Source organism: Pongo abelii, chromosome 19, assembly GCF_028885655.2.
Source record: "Pongo abelii isolate AG06213 chromosome 19, NHGRI_mPonAbe1-v2.0_pri, whole genome shotgun sequence".
Lineage (NCBI taxonomy): Eukaryota > Metazoa > Chordata > Mammalia > Primates > Hominidae > Pongo > Pongo abelii.
The window spans coordinates 49,841,573-49,854,567 of NC_072004.2; the positions used below are offsets into that span (position 1 = coordinate 49,841,573).

At 40.2% G+C, this 12,995-nt stretch overlaps 1 protein-coding gene across 2 annotated transcripts in view; it reads left to right on the forward strand.

Moving 5' to 3' along the window:
- TAF15 (TATA-box binding protein associated factor 15) overlaps window positions 1-12,995 on the forward strand; it is a 37,876-nt gene that overhangs the window by 15,755 nt on the left and 9,126 nt on the right. For both annotated transcript variants that reach the window (XM_024234781.3, XM_009251529.4), the window contains exons 8-10: window positions 8,752-8,786; window positions 9,411-9,443; window positions 10,968-11,077. In XM_024234781.3, coding sequence (XP_024090549.1) covers window positions 8,752-8,786; window positions 9,411-9,443; window positions 10,968-11,077 — 178 coding nt within the window. The remainder of the gene's footprint in view (window positions 1-8,751; window positions 8,787-9,410; window positions 9,444-10,967; window positions 11,078-12,995) is intronic.

The window sequence follows — 12,995 nt, forward strand, 5'->3', positions numbered from 1 at the left end:
CCACAGACTGTTATTTCTTCAAGTGAGCCAGGATTTGATTTCACTGCCTTGTATTTTTCTATTTTTAGTGTACAGTGCTTTGATTTTTTGGAAAAACTAAATTTTAAACATATTTGAAAAATGTTATAAGACTTGGACATTAAGTCTGTTGATTGATAGCCAAAGTCAGTTTACCAAAGTAAAACAAATAAATTCTATGCTTCTTCATTGTCAAAGAGCAGTCTGCCATCATGTGGATATAAATGGACTATGTAAAGTGACATGGTGCTTACTCTCTACCTAGTAATAGCCTCCCTCCTATCCCAAACAAGATAACCAACAGATATATTTAATTTACCAGTTAATATGTTTTGGATAATTGGCTGCCTTGAAATGCTATATGTTTTATAGTACATCATAGCTTTAGTTTTCTTCATAAGGAAATTACAGTTACATCCTAATCGATTATTAAACTATCACTGTGTCTAAGAATGGAGGAATAAGATAGGGAATAGGTAGGGAAGTCATTATAAATATATTTTCACTGGCCAGGCGTGGTGACCCATGCCTGTAATCCCAGCACTTTGAGAGGCCGAGGCGGGCGGATCACGAGGTCAGGAGATGGAGACCATCCTGGCTAACACAGTGAAACCCCATCTCTACTAAAAATACAAAAATTAGCCGGACGTGGTGGCAGGCGCCTGTAGTCGTAGTCTGAGCTACTCAGGAGGCTGAGGCAGGAGAATGTCGTGAACCCGGGAGGCGGAGCTTGCAGTGAGCTGAGATCATGCCACTGCGCTCCAGCCTGGGCGACAGAGCAAGACTCCGTCTCAAAAAATAAAAAATAAAAAATGTATTTTCATTTGTGACTCATCTTGTAACTAGAGGATTGAAAGGACTTTGAATGATCCTCCTGACAAAGGAGAGAAGGAGTACCTTAACCAACCCTGGGGTCCAATTAAGTACTTTTATAAACCCCTTGGAACATACTTCGTATAATTTGTGGCCTAGATACTGACTTATAAACTAAGTTTTTTATTTTCCTTTAATACCCCTTAATACAAAATCAGATGCAGAAGTCCAGTATGTAGTTGGTCAAAATGATGCTGATCTGGTTTCAGTAGGGGAAAGATCGGGTGAGGAAGGGATCTGCAATCTTGCTTTATACTCTGTTATTTGTTGAGATGTTCATAAAAGGCCTTTTTTAGAAATCCATATGGATGCCGATTACTCTCTATATTGAGTTGGCAAACTGTGTGAAAGGCCAGATAGTAAATGTTTTGGGTTTTGTAAACCATATGGTTTCTATTGTAACTATTCATCTCTGCCCTTGGAGCACCAGAGCAGCCATAAATAATATGTAAATGAATAAACAGGGTTGTGTTCCAGTAAAGCTTCATTTATGGATACTGAAATTTGAAGTTCATATAATTTTTTTTTTTTTTTTTTTTTTTGAGATGGAGTCTCGCTCTGTTGCCCAGGCTGGAGTGCAGTGGCACCATCTCAGCTTACTGCAACCTCCACCTCCCAGGTTCAAACAATTCTCCTGCCTCAGCCTCCTGAGTAGCTGGGACTACAGGCGTGTGCCAGCACACCTGGCTAATTTTTTTTTTCTTTTTTTTTTTTTTTTTTTTTACTAGAGGTGGGGTTTCACCGTGTTAGCTAGGATGGTCTCGATCTCCTGACCTAGTGATCTGCCCACCTCGGCCTCCCAAGATTACAGGTGTGAGCCACCATGCCTGGCTGAAGTTCATATAATTTTTATGTGTCATAACATCTTTTTAAAGATGTGCTTTTTAGCTTATTTATTGGAATAAAATGTTTTGAATTTGAATATAAATACCCTGTTTTAAGATTTTTTTTTTCCCACACAGTTTTGCATTTAAGTACCAAAATACCCAAACATTTTTCATTGGTCTTCATCAGCACTCCCATTTGTGTTCTCAGTCATCTTAAAAATAGCAATTCTTGGCCGGGTGCGGTGGCTCACACCTGTAATCCCAGTGCTTTGGGAGGCCGAGACGTCTCCACTAAAAATACAAAAAAATTAGCCGGGTGTGGTGGTGGGCGCCTGTAGTCCCAGCTACTCTGGAGGCTGAAGCAGGAGAATGGCGTGAACCCAGGAGGCGGAGCTTGCAGTGAGCTGAGATCGCACCACTGCACTCCAAACCTGGGCAACAGAGCAAGACTCCGTCTCAAAAAAAAAAAAAAATAGCAGTTCTTTTGGGGGCTGTTTGAAGAATATCTGGCATTAGTTGGGTTTATATTAAAAGAAGGGGCATGGGCCAGGTATGGTGGCTTACGCCTGTAATCCCCAGCACTTTGGAGGGCAAAGCGGGTGGATCACCTGAGATCAGGAGTTCGAGATCAGCCTGACCAATAGGGTGAAACCCTGTCTCTACTAAAAATACAAAAAATTAGCCGGACGTGATGGCGGGTGCCTATAATCCCAGCTACTCGGGAGGCTGAGGCAGGAGAATCAATCACTTGACCTGGGAGTTGGTGGTTGCAGTGAGCTGAGATCACACCATTGCATTCCAGCCTGGGCAACAAGAGCGAAACTCCCATCGCAAAAAAAAAAAAAGGCATAATTTGTGGATGAGGATTGGATATAAGGTAAAGGATGGGACATTCTTAGACTTACAGATGGTGTGATTGCCTGGCTAGAAGAATTCCGGTCAAAAAGAAACCATCAGCTTTCCAAGTGTGAAAGAGAGATAAGTGAAGATTATAGGGACTACAGGAAACTTAATCTTTTTCTTTGAAAAAGCAATTGTAGCAAAAAAAAGACAATTTCTTACTGTCATCTAAAATTGACATGGACATCTTAGTGGACTAGAAGCTAAGGGCATAAATTCTCCCAGTGATTTTTGATTTTAGCATTGTGATTAACACCTTGTAAAATTGCTGGAACTTAATAAATAATTGCTTTTCATTATTAGTATGCCATCAAATTTAGTAGCTATTTCAGGCTTTAATGTGTCAAGCCTAAAATCCAGATTTTTGAGGATCTTTTCCCTCTTAAAAGAGTATTCAGTTAACTGCTATAGAAATACGCATGTATACAGGGGCACTGTATACATGGGTCTAAAAAATAAAAATATGTATACGTTCTGGTGAGTCTAGCACAGCATTGCCCAATAGAAATACAATGGAGGTCACAAATGTGATCCATATAGTTAATTGTAAATTTTCTAATAGCCACATTAAAAAGAAAACAACACAAACAAATGAGAAAATATATTCTATTTAACTCAATATACTCAAAATATTTCATCATGCAATCAAGATAAAAAATCTCTTTTTGTTGGTCATGATGGCCAGCACCTGTAATCCTAGCTACTTGTGAGGCTGAGGCAAGAGGATTGCTTGAGGCTAGGAGTTTGTGACTAGATGGGCAATATAGTAAGATGTTGTCTCTTAAAAATGAAAAAATTAGCTGGGCACTGTGGCACACGCCTGTAGTCCCACCTACTTGGGAAGCTGAGGCAGGAGGATTGCTTGAGCCCAGGAGTTCAAGGCTGCAGTGAGCTATGATTGTGCCTATGAGTAGCCACTGCACTCCAGTCTGGGCAATAGTGAGTCTGTCAAATTCCATTTCCCCCTCCGCCCCATACCTCTTCAAATGTTTAAAAAAAAAAAAAAAGTAGTGTACATTCCTTTTTTCGTATTAAAATTTAGAAATCCATTTTGTATTTTGCATTTAGAACACATCTTAATTTAGACTAGCTACATTTCCAGTGCTCAACAGGCCACATGTAGGTAGTGGATACTGTATTGGACAGTGCAGTTCTAGAGTGATAGATTCTTGGTCCTGAGATGTTGATAAATGCTGAATCCAGAAAGCCTTTTTACCATGCATGTAAGACATAGGAGGAAATAAAATGTAAATACAGCTGTTATTGAGAATAGTACTTAAATTCATTGAGTCGCTTAAATGTGGAATTAATGTTGGTCTTTTCCTCACACTCAGAAAATTGTATTCTGGATTTAATAGTCTGAAAACTCAAGCACAGCATGGGTTTTTAAAAGCTGATCTTTCTCCAATTTTAGCTAAGTCCTTTTGCTCTAGTTAGTGAAATTTTCTAAGAATAGAGATTCCTGCATTGTCCTTTTACTTCTTGGCAGTTTTAGTCTGTAAATAGATAGAGTTAGGTTTTTACTTTATTATTATTATTTTTTTAATTAAAAGATTTGGAGGCTGGGCGTGGTGGTCATGTCTGTAATCCCAGCACTTTGGGAGGCCGAGACGGGTGGATCACGAGGTCGGGAGATTGAGACCATCCTGGCTAACATGGTGAAACTCCATCTCTACTAAAAATACAAAAAATTAGCCGGGCATGGTGGCGGGCACTTGTAGTCCCAGCTACTCGGGAGGCTGAGGCAGGAGAATGGCGTGAACCCAGGAGGCGGAGGTTGCAGTGAGCCGAGATCGGCCACTGTACTCCAACCTGGGAGACAGAGCGAGACTCCATCTCAAAAAAAAAAAAGAGAGACTTGGAGTAGAGATTCTGTCAAAGAACTTTTTCTTTCTTGAGAAGCATCTGAAATGGAATCTGTTGTCTCTTCTAAATATGTACTGCTGTAACAGTGAAAGAACCCTCAGAGTATGCCTTTGTGTGGGCTGCTTGTTGTGGTTTTGAACTTGGGGGAACTGTCTCTATGTTTGGGTCAAGAATATGCAACTGGCTGGGCGCATTGGCTCACGCCTGTAATCCCAGCACTTTGGGAGGCTGAGGCGGGTGGATCACCTGAGGTCAGGGCTTTAAGACCAGCCTGGCCAACATGGTGAAACCCCGTCTCTACTGAAAATAGAAAAATTAGCTAGGCATGGTGGCAGGTGCCTGTAATCCCAGCTACTCGGGAGGCTGAGGTGAGACAATCGCTTGAACCCGGGAGTTGGAGGTTGCAGTGAGCCGAGACTGCACCATTGCACTCCAGCTTGGGCAACAAGAGCGAAACTCTTGTCTCAGAAAAAAAAGAGTATGCAACTAGCTGGGGACTGTGGCGCGTACCTGTAGTCCCAGCTACTTAGGAGGCTGAGGTAGGAGGATCACTGATGCTCAGGAGTTCGTGACCAGACTAGGCAAAATAGCAAGACACCATCTCAAAAAAAAAAAAAAAAAAACAGCTGGTTTTCTTATGCAGGGTGTACTCTGCCAATAAAGTTGAGTATGCTTATATTATGTCTCTGTTAAATATCTCTGCTACTTCAGGAATTCTTTATGTGTAAATGTTTTCTGCTTTTTCTGGGAATTAAAGCAAATTTGTTGTGTAAACATCTTGCCTCATAGATGTTCAAGTACCTTTGTGTCTTGATTTGCCTTAGCATGTAGAAAAAGGACTTGTAACATTAACGCAGATTTGAAAGAAAGATTGTTAACCTCAGGCACATCTTCTGTTAATATCTAATAGTACTACTTGAAGGTTATTTTCTGTATTTAATAAATTCCTAAAAAAGGATAATTTTCTAATAAGGAGAGAGAAAATGATTGAAACGTTTCAACTTGAAAGAAAGCTTTGCATAAAATTACAGATCATCTAGATCAATGCCTAAACCAAATGTCTAGACATTTTAGACTTAAATGTGCATATGAATTACTTGGGGGATCTTACTAAATGCAGATTCTTATTCAGTAGGTCTAGGGTGGGGCCTGAGATCCTGCTTTTCTCAGAACCTTCCAGGCTATGCTTACGCTTCTATTCCATCACGTTTTGAATAGTAAGGACACAGACCCTTATTTTGTTAAGGAGATTGAAGCTTATGGAGAACCACTGACATGTCCAAATTTTCAAGGTTGATTAGTTATAATTAAGACTATACCCTGAGTCTCTTGGTTTGAAGACTAGTTCTTTTTCCAATGTACCATGGTATTTCCAAATTTATGGCCATGTGTCGAAATCTTCAGCTGCTTTATTTTCAAAGGAAATGCACAGTAAAGATGATGTTCAAGGCCGGGTGCAGTGACTCATGCCTGTAATCCCAGCGCTTTGGGAGGCCGAGACGGGCAGATCATGAGGTCAGGAGATCGAGACCATCCTGGCTAACATGGTGAAACCCCATCTCTACTAAAAATACAAAAAAATTAGCCGGGTGTGGTGGCAGGCACCTATAGTCCTAGCTACTCGGGAGGCTGAGGCAGGAGAATGGCGTGAACCCAGGAGGCAGAGCTTGCAGTGAGCCGAGATTGCGCCACTGCACTCCAGCCTTGGCAACAGAGCGAGACTCCGTGTCAAAAAAAAAAATTAAAAAAAAAAAAGATGATGTTCAAATGTATTATATGGAGGAATAGGAAATCATAAACCTATTTAAATGTCATTTGTTTTATATCCCTTTATTTTTGCCAGGGGTATGTCCTTTTTCTGTTGTTCAAAGTTATATTACTGGCCAGAATGGAAATTATAGGAACTAGCCATGTATGAAATTGCATGTTTTCCATCCATTGTGGCCAGATTTGGTATTCCCTTAAGATGGCAACAAAGTAAGAGGCATTTCTTCTAGCACTTATTTGTGAACCCAGTGACCTCCAATTTCCCATTTTAAAAGTCATCTTTATCCTCAGAACTTTAACCTACTGGCATAAGGACGTGGGCTTAAGTTCTTTTCTTTTCTATCACTTTTTGGAGTTAAAAAACCTCTGAGAGGCCGGACATGGTGGCTCACGCCTGTAATCCTAGCACTTTGGGAGGCTGAGGCGGGTGGATCACGAGGTCAGGAGATCAAGACCATCCTGGCTAACACAGTGAAACCCCGTCTCTACTAAAAATACAAAAAATTAGCCGGGCGTGGTGGCGCCTGCCGTCCCAGCTACTCGGGAGGCTGAGGCAGGAGAATGGCATGAACCCGGGAGGCGGAGCTTGCGGTGAGCCAAGATTGCGCCACTGCACTTCAGCCTGGGCAACAGAGCAAGACTCCGTCTGGGGGAAAAAAAAAAAAACCTCTGAGATACCTTGGTTTCTATTAATAATATTTTCAGCAGTTTAATCTCAACTCTGTTGGCTTCCCTTTCAAAGAGTTAAGCAGTGATATACATGTTGTTTTGAAGTATAGGGAGGGCTTTAGTACTGCCTGTTCTGAAGTAGGGGTCTTAGAAATTCAGTGGCAAACTGTATAGGAAGGGCCTGAGTTTCATATTGTCTATATTGCCTTGAAATAGCCTTAGTTTCCTGCTTAAAAAGGCATCCTGGAAATCGTATAAAAAGTGACAACAAATTAAAATGTGTGTGTCTGTACCTAAGGCAGTTGTAAGTGGAAATATTTTTACCTCATAGTGAAATAGAATGAATTTATTAAGAAGGGAGAATTTTTTTTCAGAGTGTGAATGAATTTATTAAGAAGGGAGAATTTTTTTTCAGAGTGTTTTATCTCAGTGTGGCTCAGAAAAGCCATTTATAGGGTAGGGTAATCACTAGAGTTGAGGGTTCCTTCCCCCACCCCCCTATAAGATAGGTATCCATAAAGCAGAGATTTCTAAGCAGTGAGAGACTTCAGTATTTTAGATTAGATTCTTGGGTTATAGTAGAATAAGATCATTAGTAGTAGAAGATCTGATATCAGAAAACTTTTGAGTGTTTTTATTGCCATGTTAGCATATAAATTTTAAAGGATTACAGAATTCAGTTAAGAGAAACAAGCTTTTATTGGATGGGTATTTAAAGAGTTTCTTGATAAGAGAGACCTTAGATTTCTTACGTAAAGCCATGCTCACAAGGACCACTGTCCTTGTGATTGTAATTTGCCAGATAAAAGTCCTGGCGCTCGTGCCTGTAATCCCGGCACTTTGGGAGGCTGAGGTGGGCGGATTATTTGAGGCCAGGAGCTGGAGATCAACTTAGCCAACATGGTGAAATCTCATCTCTACTAAAAACACAGAAAGTACCTGGGTGTGGCGACATGTACCGTAATCCCAGCTACTAGGGAGGCTAAGGCAGGGAAATCACTTGAACCTGGGAGGTGGAGGTTGCAGTGAACCAAGATCCCACCACTGCACTGCAGCCTGAGTGACAGAGCGAGACTGTGTCTCAAAAAAAAAAAAGTTGTCCTGTTTGGAATATGTTGCTTTCTGTCTGTAATGTGCACTACTGATAGTGTATAGAGCATGTTGCAACATGAACCTCCGTAGCTCTGATGTGAAGAGATATAGTATAGTGGGTATGGAGTAGGAGGGCGGTTTTTAAGTGATGCTCTTTTTAGTCTTTTATAAGGGTTTTGAATGATTTGAAATTTTAAGACTGCTTTTATTCAGTCTCACTTTTGTGTATATTTGTATTTCACTTTTAAAATTCATCTCATAAAATCCACTATTTGGTATCACAGCAGATCCCAATACTCAAGTTTTTATCCTCTCCGATTCTACCATCAAAATCTTAACCTTGCTTTGTATTCTTCTAGTCTTTTTTCTTTTTCTCATATTTAGAAAATAACCTTTTGGAAAAAATACTTGCTCTAGTTTAGTATTCTTCATGCTGTGCGTCCAGCTTTATGTTATGGTTGAATAGTATCCCTTTGGCTTGGGGTTGGGAAGATTTAGAAATAAGAGTATATTAGATATGTAATAAGCTTGAAAAGACATCTTGTGGAAATAGATCCTTGGGAAAACACTTAGATGGAAACAACATTTAGAACTCTATGAAATGGAATTTACTGAAAACTTAGAGGTGCTACTGTTTTCCTAAGCACTCTACTTGTGACAGTTAAGTGTAGATTGAGCCCAGGGCTCAGCACATTAGAGACTTAAGGAAGAAATCATTTCTTCAATTTTTCCTCTGCAGTGGTGGTGACCGCGGTGGCTTCAAAAATTTTGGTGGTAAGTGCTGAGTATCCCAAAATGTTTCAGTGGAAATGCTATATAAATCTAAAAGCCACCAATATCCCGCAGATGTAGTCAAAAGTCCTTTCTTACTCTGTTGAGGCTGGTGTGTGTTGTGTGCTTTAAAAAAAATTTTATATATATATATATACACATATATATATCAAAGTAAACATTAAAAAGCCAAAGTTGATCTCAAAACAGTCCAATGGGTTTTCTACACAGTGAATTTGCATGAAAGAGTCTGTGGTGACCAATGAATGACACCTTCACTGGATTTTGACAATTTGTTTTTATAAAGGTAGCTGACATGGTGTTTTTAAATTATTAGGGTTGTCCAATCAGCCTTTACAACCAGAGCTTAACAAAAGTGATACTAGCATAATGCTAAAGTGGCAGGTGCTGTCTAGGACAAGTTAAAGGAAATGTTGACATTCATCTTGATTTCCTAAACTTTAAATAAAACATAATTTATATATTTACTTTGTAAATCTGTGATGGTTGACTTTCAAGGATTTTGGAAGTATTGACTTTTCATGCCTTGGTTTATTACTATTTTTTTTGTTAATGATTTTAAATGAGTTGCCTTAAATAGCTCTTTTTTCTTTTCTTTTCCCTTAGGTCACAGGGATTATGGACCCAGAACAGATGCTGGTAAGGTTTATGGTGGTTTGTCACTTTGCCATTAAGAAAATGTTAGGTTTTTTTTTGACGGGAGAAGTGTGTGTTTGGAGGGCAGGAGGAAGATTTAATTTGATAGTGCTGCCAGAACTGGGGAGCTTTATTTCTTTTTTTTTTTTTTTTTTTGAGATGGAGTTTCGCTCTTGTTGCCCAGGCTGGAGTGCAGTGGCACAGTCTTGGCTCACTGCAACCTCCACCTGCCGGGTTCAAGCAGTTCTCCTGCGTCAGCCTCCCAAGTAGGTGGGACTATGGGTGCGCGCCACCGTGCCCTGCTAATTTTTGTATTTTTAGTAGAGGCAGGGTTTCACCATGCTGGCCAGGCTGGTCTTGAACTCCTGACCTTGAGATCCGCCTGTCTCGGCCTCCCACAGTGCTGGGAATACAGGTGTGAGCCACCGTGCCCGGCTGGGGAGCTTTATTTCTAAAGAAGTGTCAGAAAAATTCAGGAGTGTTGATGGGACAGTTTGCTGGGGAAAATTGCTGTTTGTGCTTTCCCATATTCTTTCTTCTGTGAAGAAATACTTGACTTTTTACTGCTAGTTAGCATTAATTATTTAAAATTATTGTAAATCAGATTAATGAAAGAATTTATATCATTGTGGAATTAGAAGTAGAAAAACTGTTTAAGAAAGAAAATTCTACGTTGGATTGGTAGTCTGCTTAAGTGTGCTGACTTAGTGAATTCAAGAAACCTGAATTCATACATGAGAGAATTGTCTTATTTTGGGTAGAGGTCACTAATTTTCTGTGGCTTTTTATTTAAATGAAATTCAAGGCTACAGATTTACCTGTGGAGCCTGTTGAAAGTTATAATTTAGAGGTTAAAAATCTATTTGAGCTAAAAATTTGAAATCAGAACTTTTGTTTTTATTAAGATGCGAAAGTATTCTATATGGATGGCAATTTCTGAATTATCCCTTCATGGACTGAATTTTTATACATCTTTCTTACTTTGTTGTACTAATCCAAAAGTGTGTGCATGTCAGGTAACATGTACAAGGTACCTCTGCACTCTGGTATATACAAAGCTTATTGCAATGAATGGGAAACCAGCAGTTGGGCTTTGTGGCTTGCTTGGAAGTTCAAAGTACCAGATTTGGAGAATTTTCTACTAGAGCATCTTAAAAATGTTTAACCGTAAAGAATTAGAGTTCTCCAGAGAAAGAAATGCTAAACTAACTCCATCTCTTCATGACGTTTAGCCCTATGTCTGAATCTGAAGAGTGAGGTTTGTAAGATCATCCTTAATTGGTATATAGTTATTTCACATAGTGTGGACTTGATCCACTTTACCTGAAATTTAGTTGTAAGAATTGATCAACCAAATAATTACTGTGAATACTTTGCATGTTTATATAAGATTGTTCTTATATTGGTCGTTTCCTTTTGGTCATAGAAACAATTGAATATTGGACAAAAAATTATTGTCTTTGATTACTGAACAGAATGTCATAACCAAGGAATATGTAAAATTAACCATCACTTTTTTTCTCTTAGATTCAGAATCTGATAATTCAGATAACAACACAATCTTTGTGCAAGGACTTGGGGAGGGTGTGTCTACAGATCAAGTTGGGGAGTTCTTTAAACAAATAGGAATTATCAAGGTGAGTAAAAATATTATATTTTGAAAATCTCATAATTAATGTTCTGATTACAATACATAGACTATGTAGTAAGACTACATACTTCAATAAGCCTTGTCTCTTAAAATTTTGTGATGCACGTGCTCATTTATGTCTGTAGACCTTTGCTAAATTTGTTGAATATATGAAGATTTTATTCCTTGCTTGTGTTTACCTTTCCACAGTCTACCTGTGCTTTAGCTTCCATCCTAGGACTCTAAAATTAGTCTCTGCTTAGTTCTTATAACTGTGAGAAATAAAGGAGTTGCTGAGAACATTTTATAGACTGAAATATATGCAAATGCAAGTTGTTATAGCTCTTGGGAGGGGTTATTTAATGTTTATGCTAGAGATAATACGTTATCTTGTGATTGCTCATTGTTCACTAAAGCGTCTTGTGCACTATTAACTTCATGCATATGTTTTTCATCTCTTCAACTAGAAAGCAGCCTTGGTAGTGTTTAGATAGTAGCAGTTTCTTGAAATCAGTTTACATCTGCCCTTGTTTTGGTGTCTGTGGAATTACTCTTTTTTTTTTTTTTTGAGACAGAATCTCACTGTTTCACCAGGCTGGAGTGCAATGGCGCGATCTCGGCTCACTGCAACCTCCGCCTCCTGGGTTCAAGTGATTCTCCTGCCTCAGCCTCTCGAGTAGCTGGGACTACAGGCGCTACCACGCCCAGCTAATTTTTGTATTTTTAGTAGAGACGGGTTTCACTATGTTGGCCAGGATGGTCTTGATCTCTTGACCTCAAGTGATCTGCCCACCTCGGCCTCCCAAAGTCCTGGGATTACAGTAGGCATGAGCCACCGTGCCCGGCCTACTCACTTTTTTCTTTCTTTGGGAGTTATAATTTGTTAAGGAATTAATTACACACAAAATATGTAATTTTGTTGTTGTCATTGTTGTCTTGAGACAGGATCTTGCTTCATTGCATCCAGGCTGGAGTACAGTGGCATAATCATGGATCACTGCAGCCTCAATCTCCTGGGCTCAAGTGATCCTCCCACCTCAGCCTCCTGAGTAGTTGGAACCACTAATGCATGTCCTCACGCCCAGCTAATTAAAAAAATTTTTTTATAGAGATGGAGTCTCCCTATTATTGCCCAGGCTGGTCTTGAGCTCCTGGGCTCAAGTGATCCCTCCCACCTCAGCCTCCCACCAAGTGCTGGGATTACAGGCGTGATCCACCATGCCTGGCCTAAATTCACAGAGTTTTGAAACGGTAAAAATTCTCCCTTGTCTTATCCCAGCCAAATTCCACTGTAATGTTTTAGAAGTTACATATTTATGGCCGGGCGCGGTGGCTCACACCTGTAATCCCAGCACTTTGGGAGGCTGAGGTGGGTGGATCACGAGGTCAGGAGATCAAGACCATCCTGGCTAACACGATGAAATGCTGTCTCTACTGAAAATACAAGAAATTAGCCGGGCGTGGTGGCATGCGCCCGTAGTCCCAGCTACTTGGGCGGCTGAGGCAGGAGAGTGATGTGAACCTGGGAGGCGGAGGTTGCAGTGAGCCGAGATCGTGCCACTGCACTCCAGCCTGGGCGACGGAGCGAGACTCCATCTCAAAAAAATGTTACATATTTACATGAAGCATTATCTACATTTAATTTCTGTGGATTTAAAGAAATTATAAACTGGGTGTGGTGGCTGATTCCTGTAATCAGCACTTAATCACAGCAATTTGGGAGGCTGAGGCAGGAGGATCGCTTGAGGCCAAGGGTTTGAGACCAGCCTGAGCAATACAGCAAGACCCCATCTCTACAACAACAAAAAAGCCGGGCGTGGTGGCACTTGCTTGTGGTACTCAGGAGGCTGAGGTGGGAGGATCTCTTAAGTCCAGGAATTTGAGGCTACATTGAGTATGATCGTGCCACTGCATTCCAACCTGGG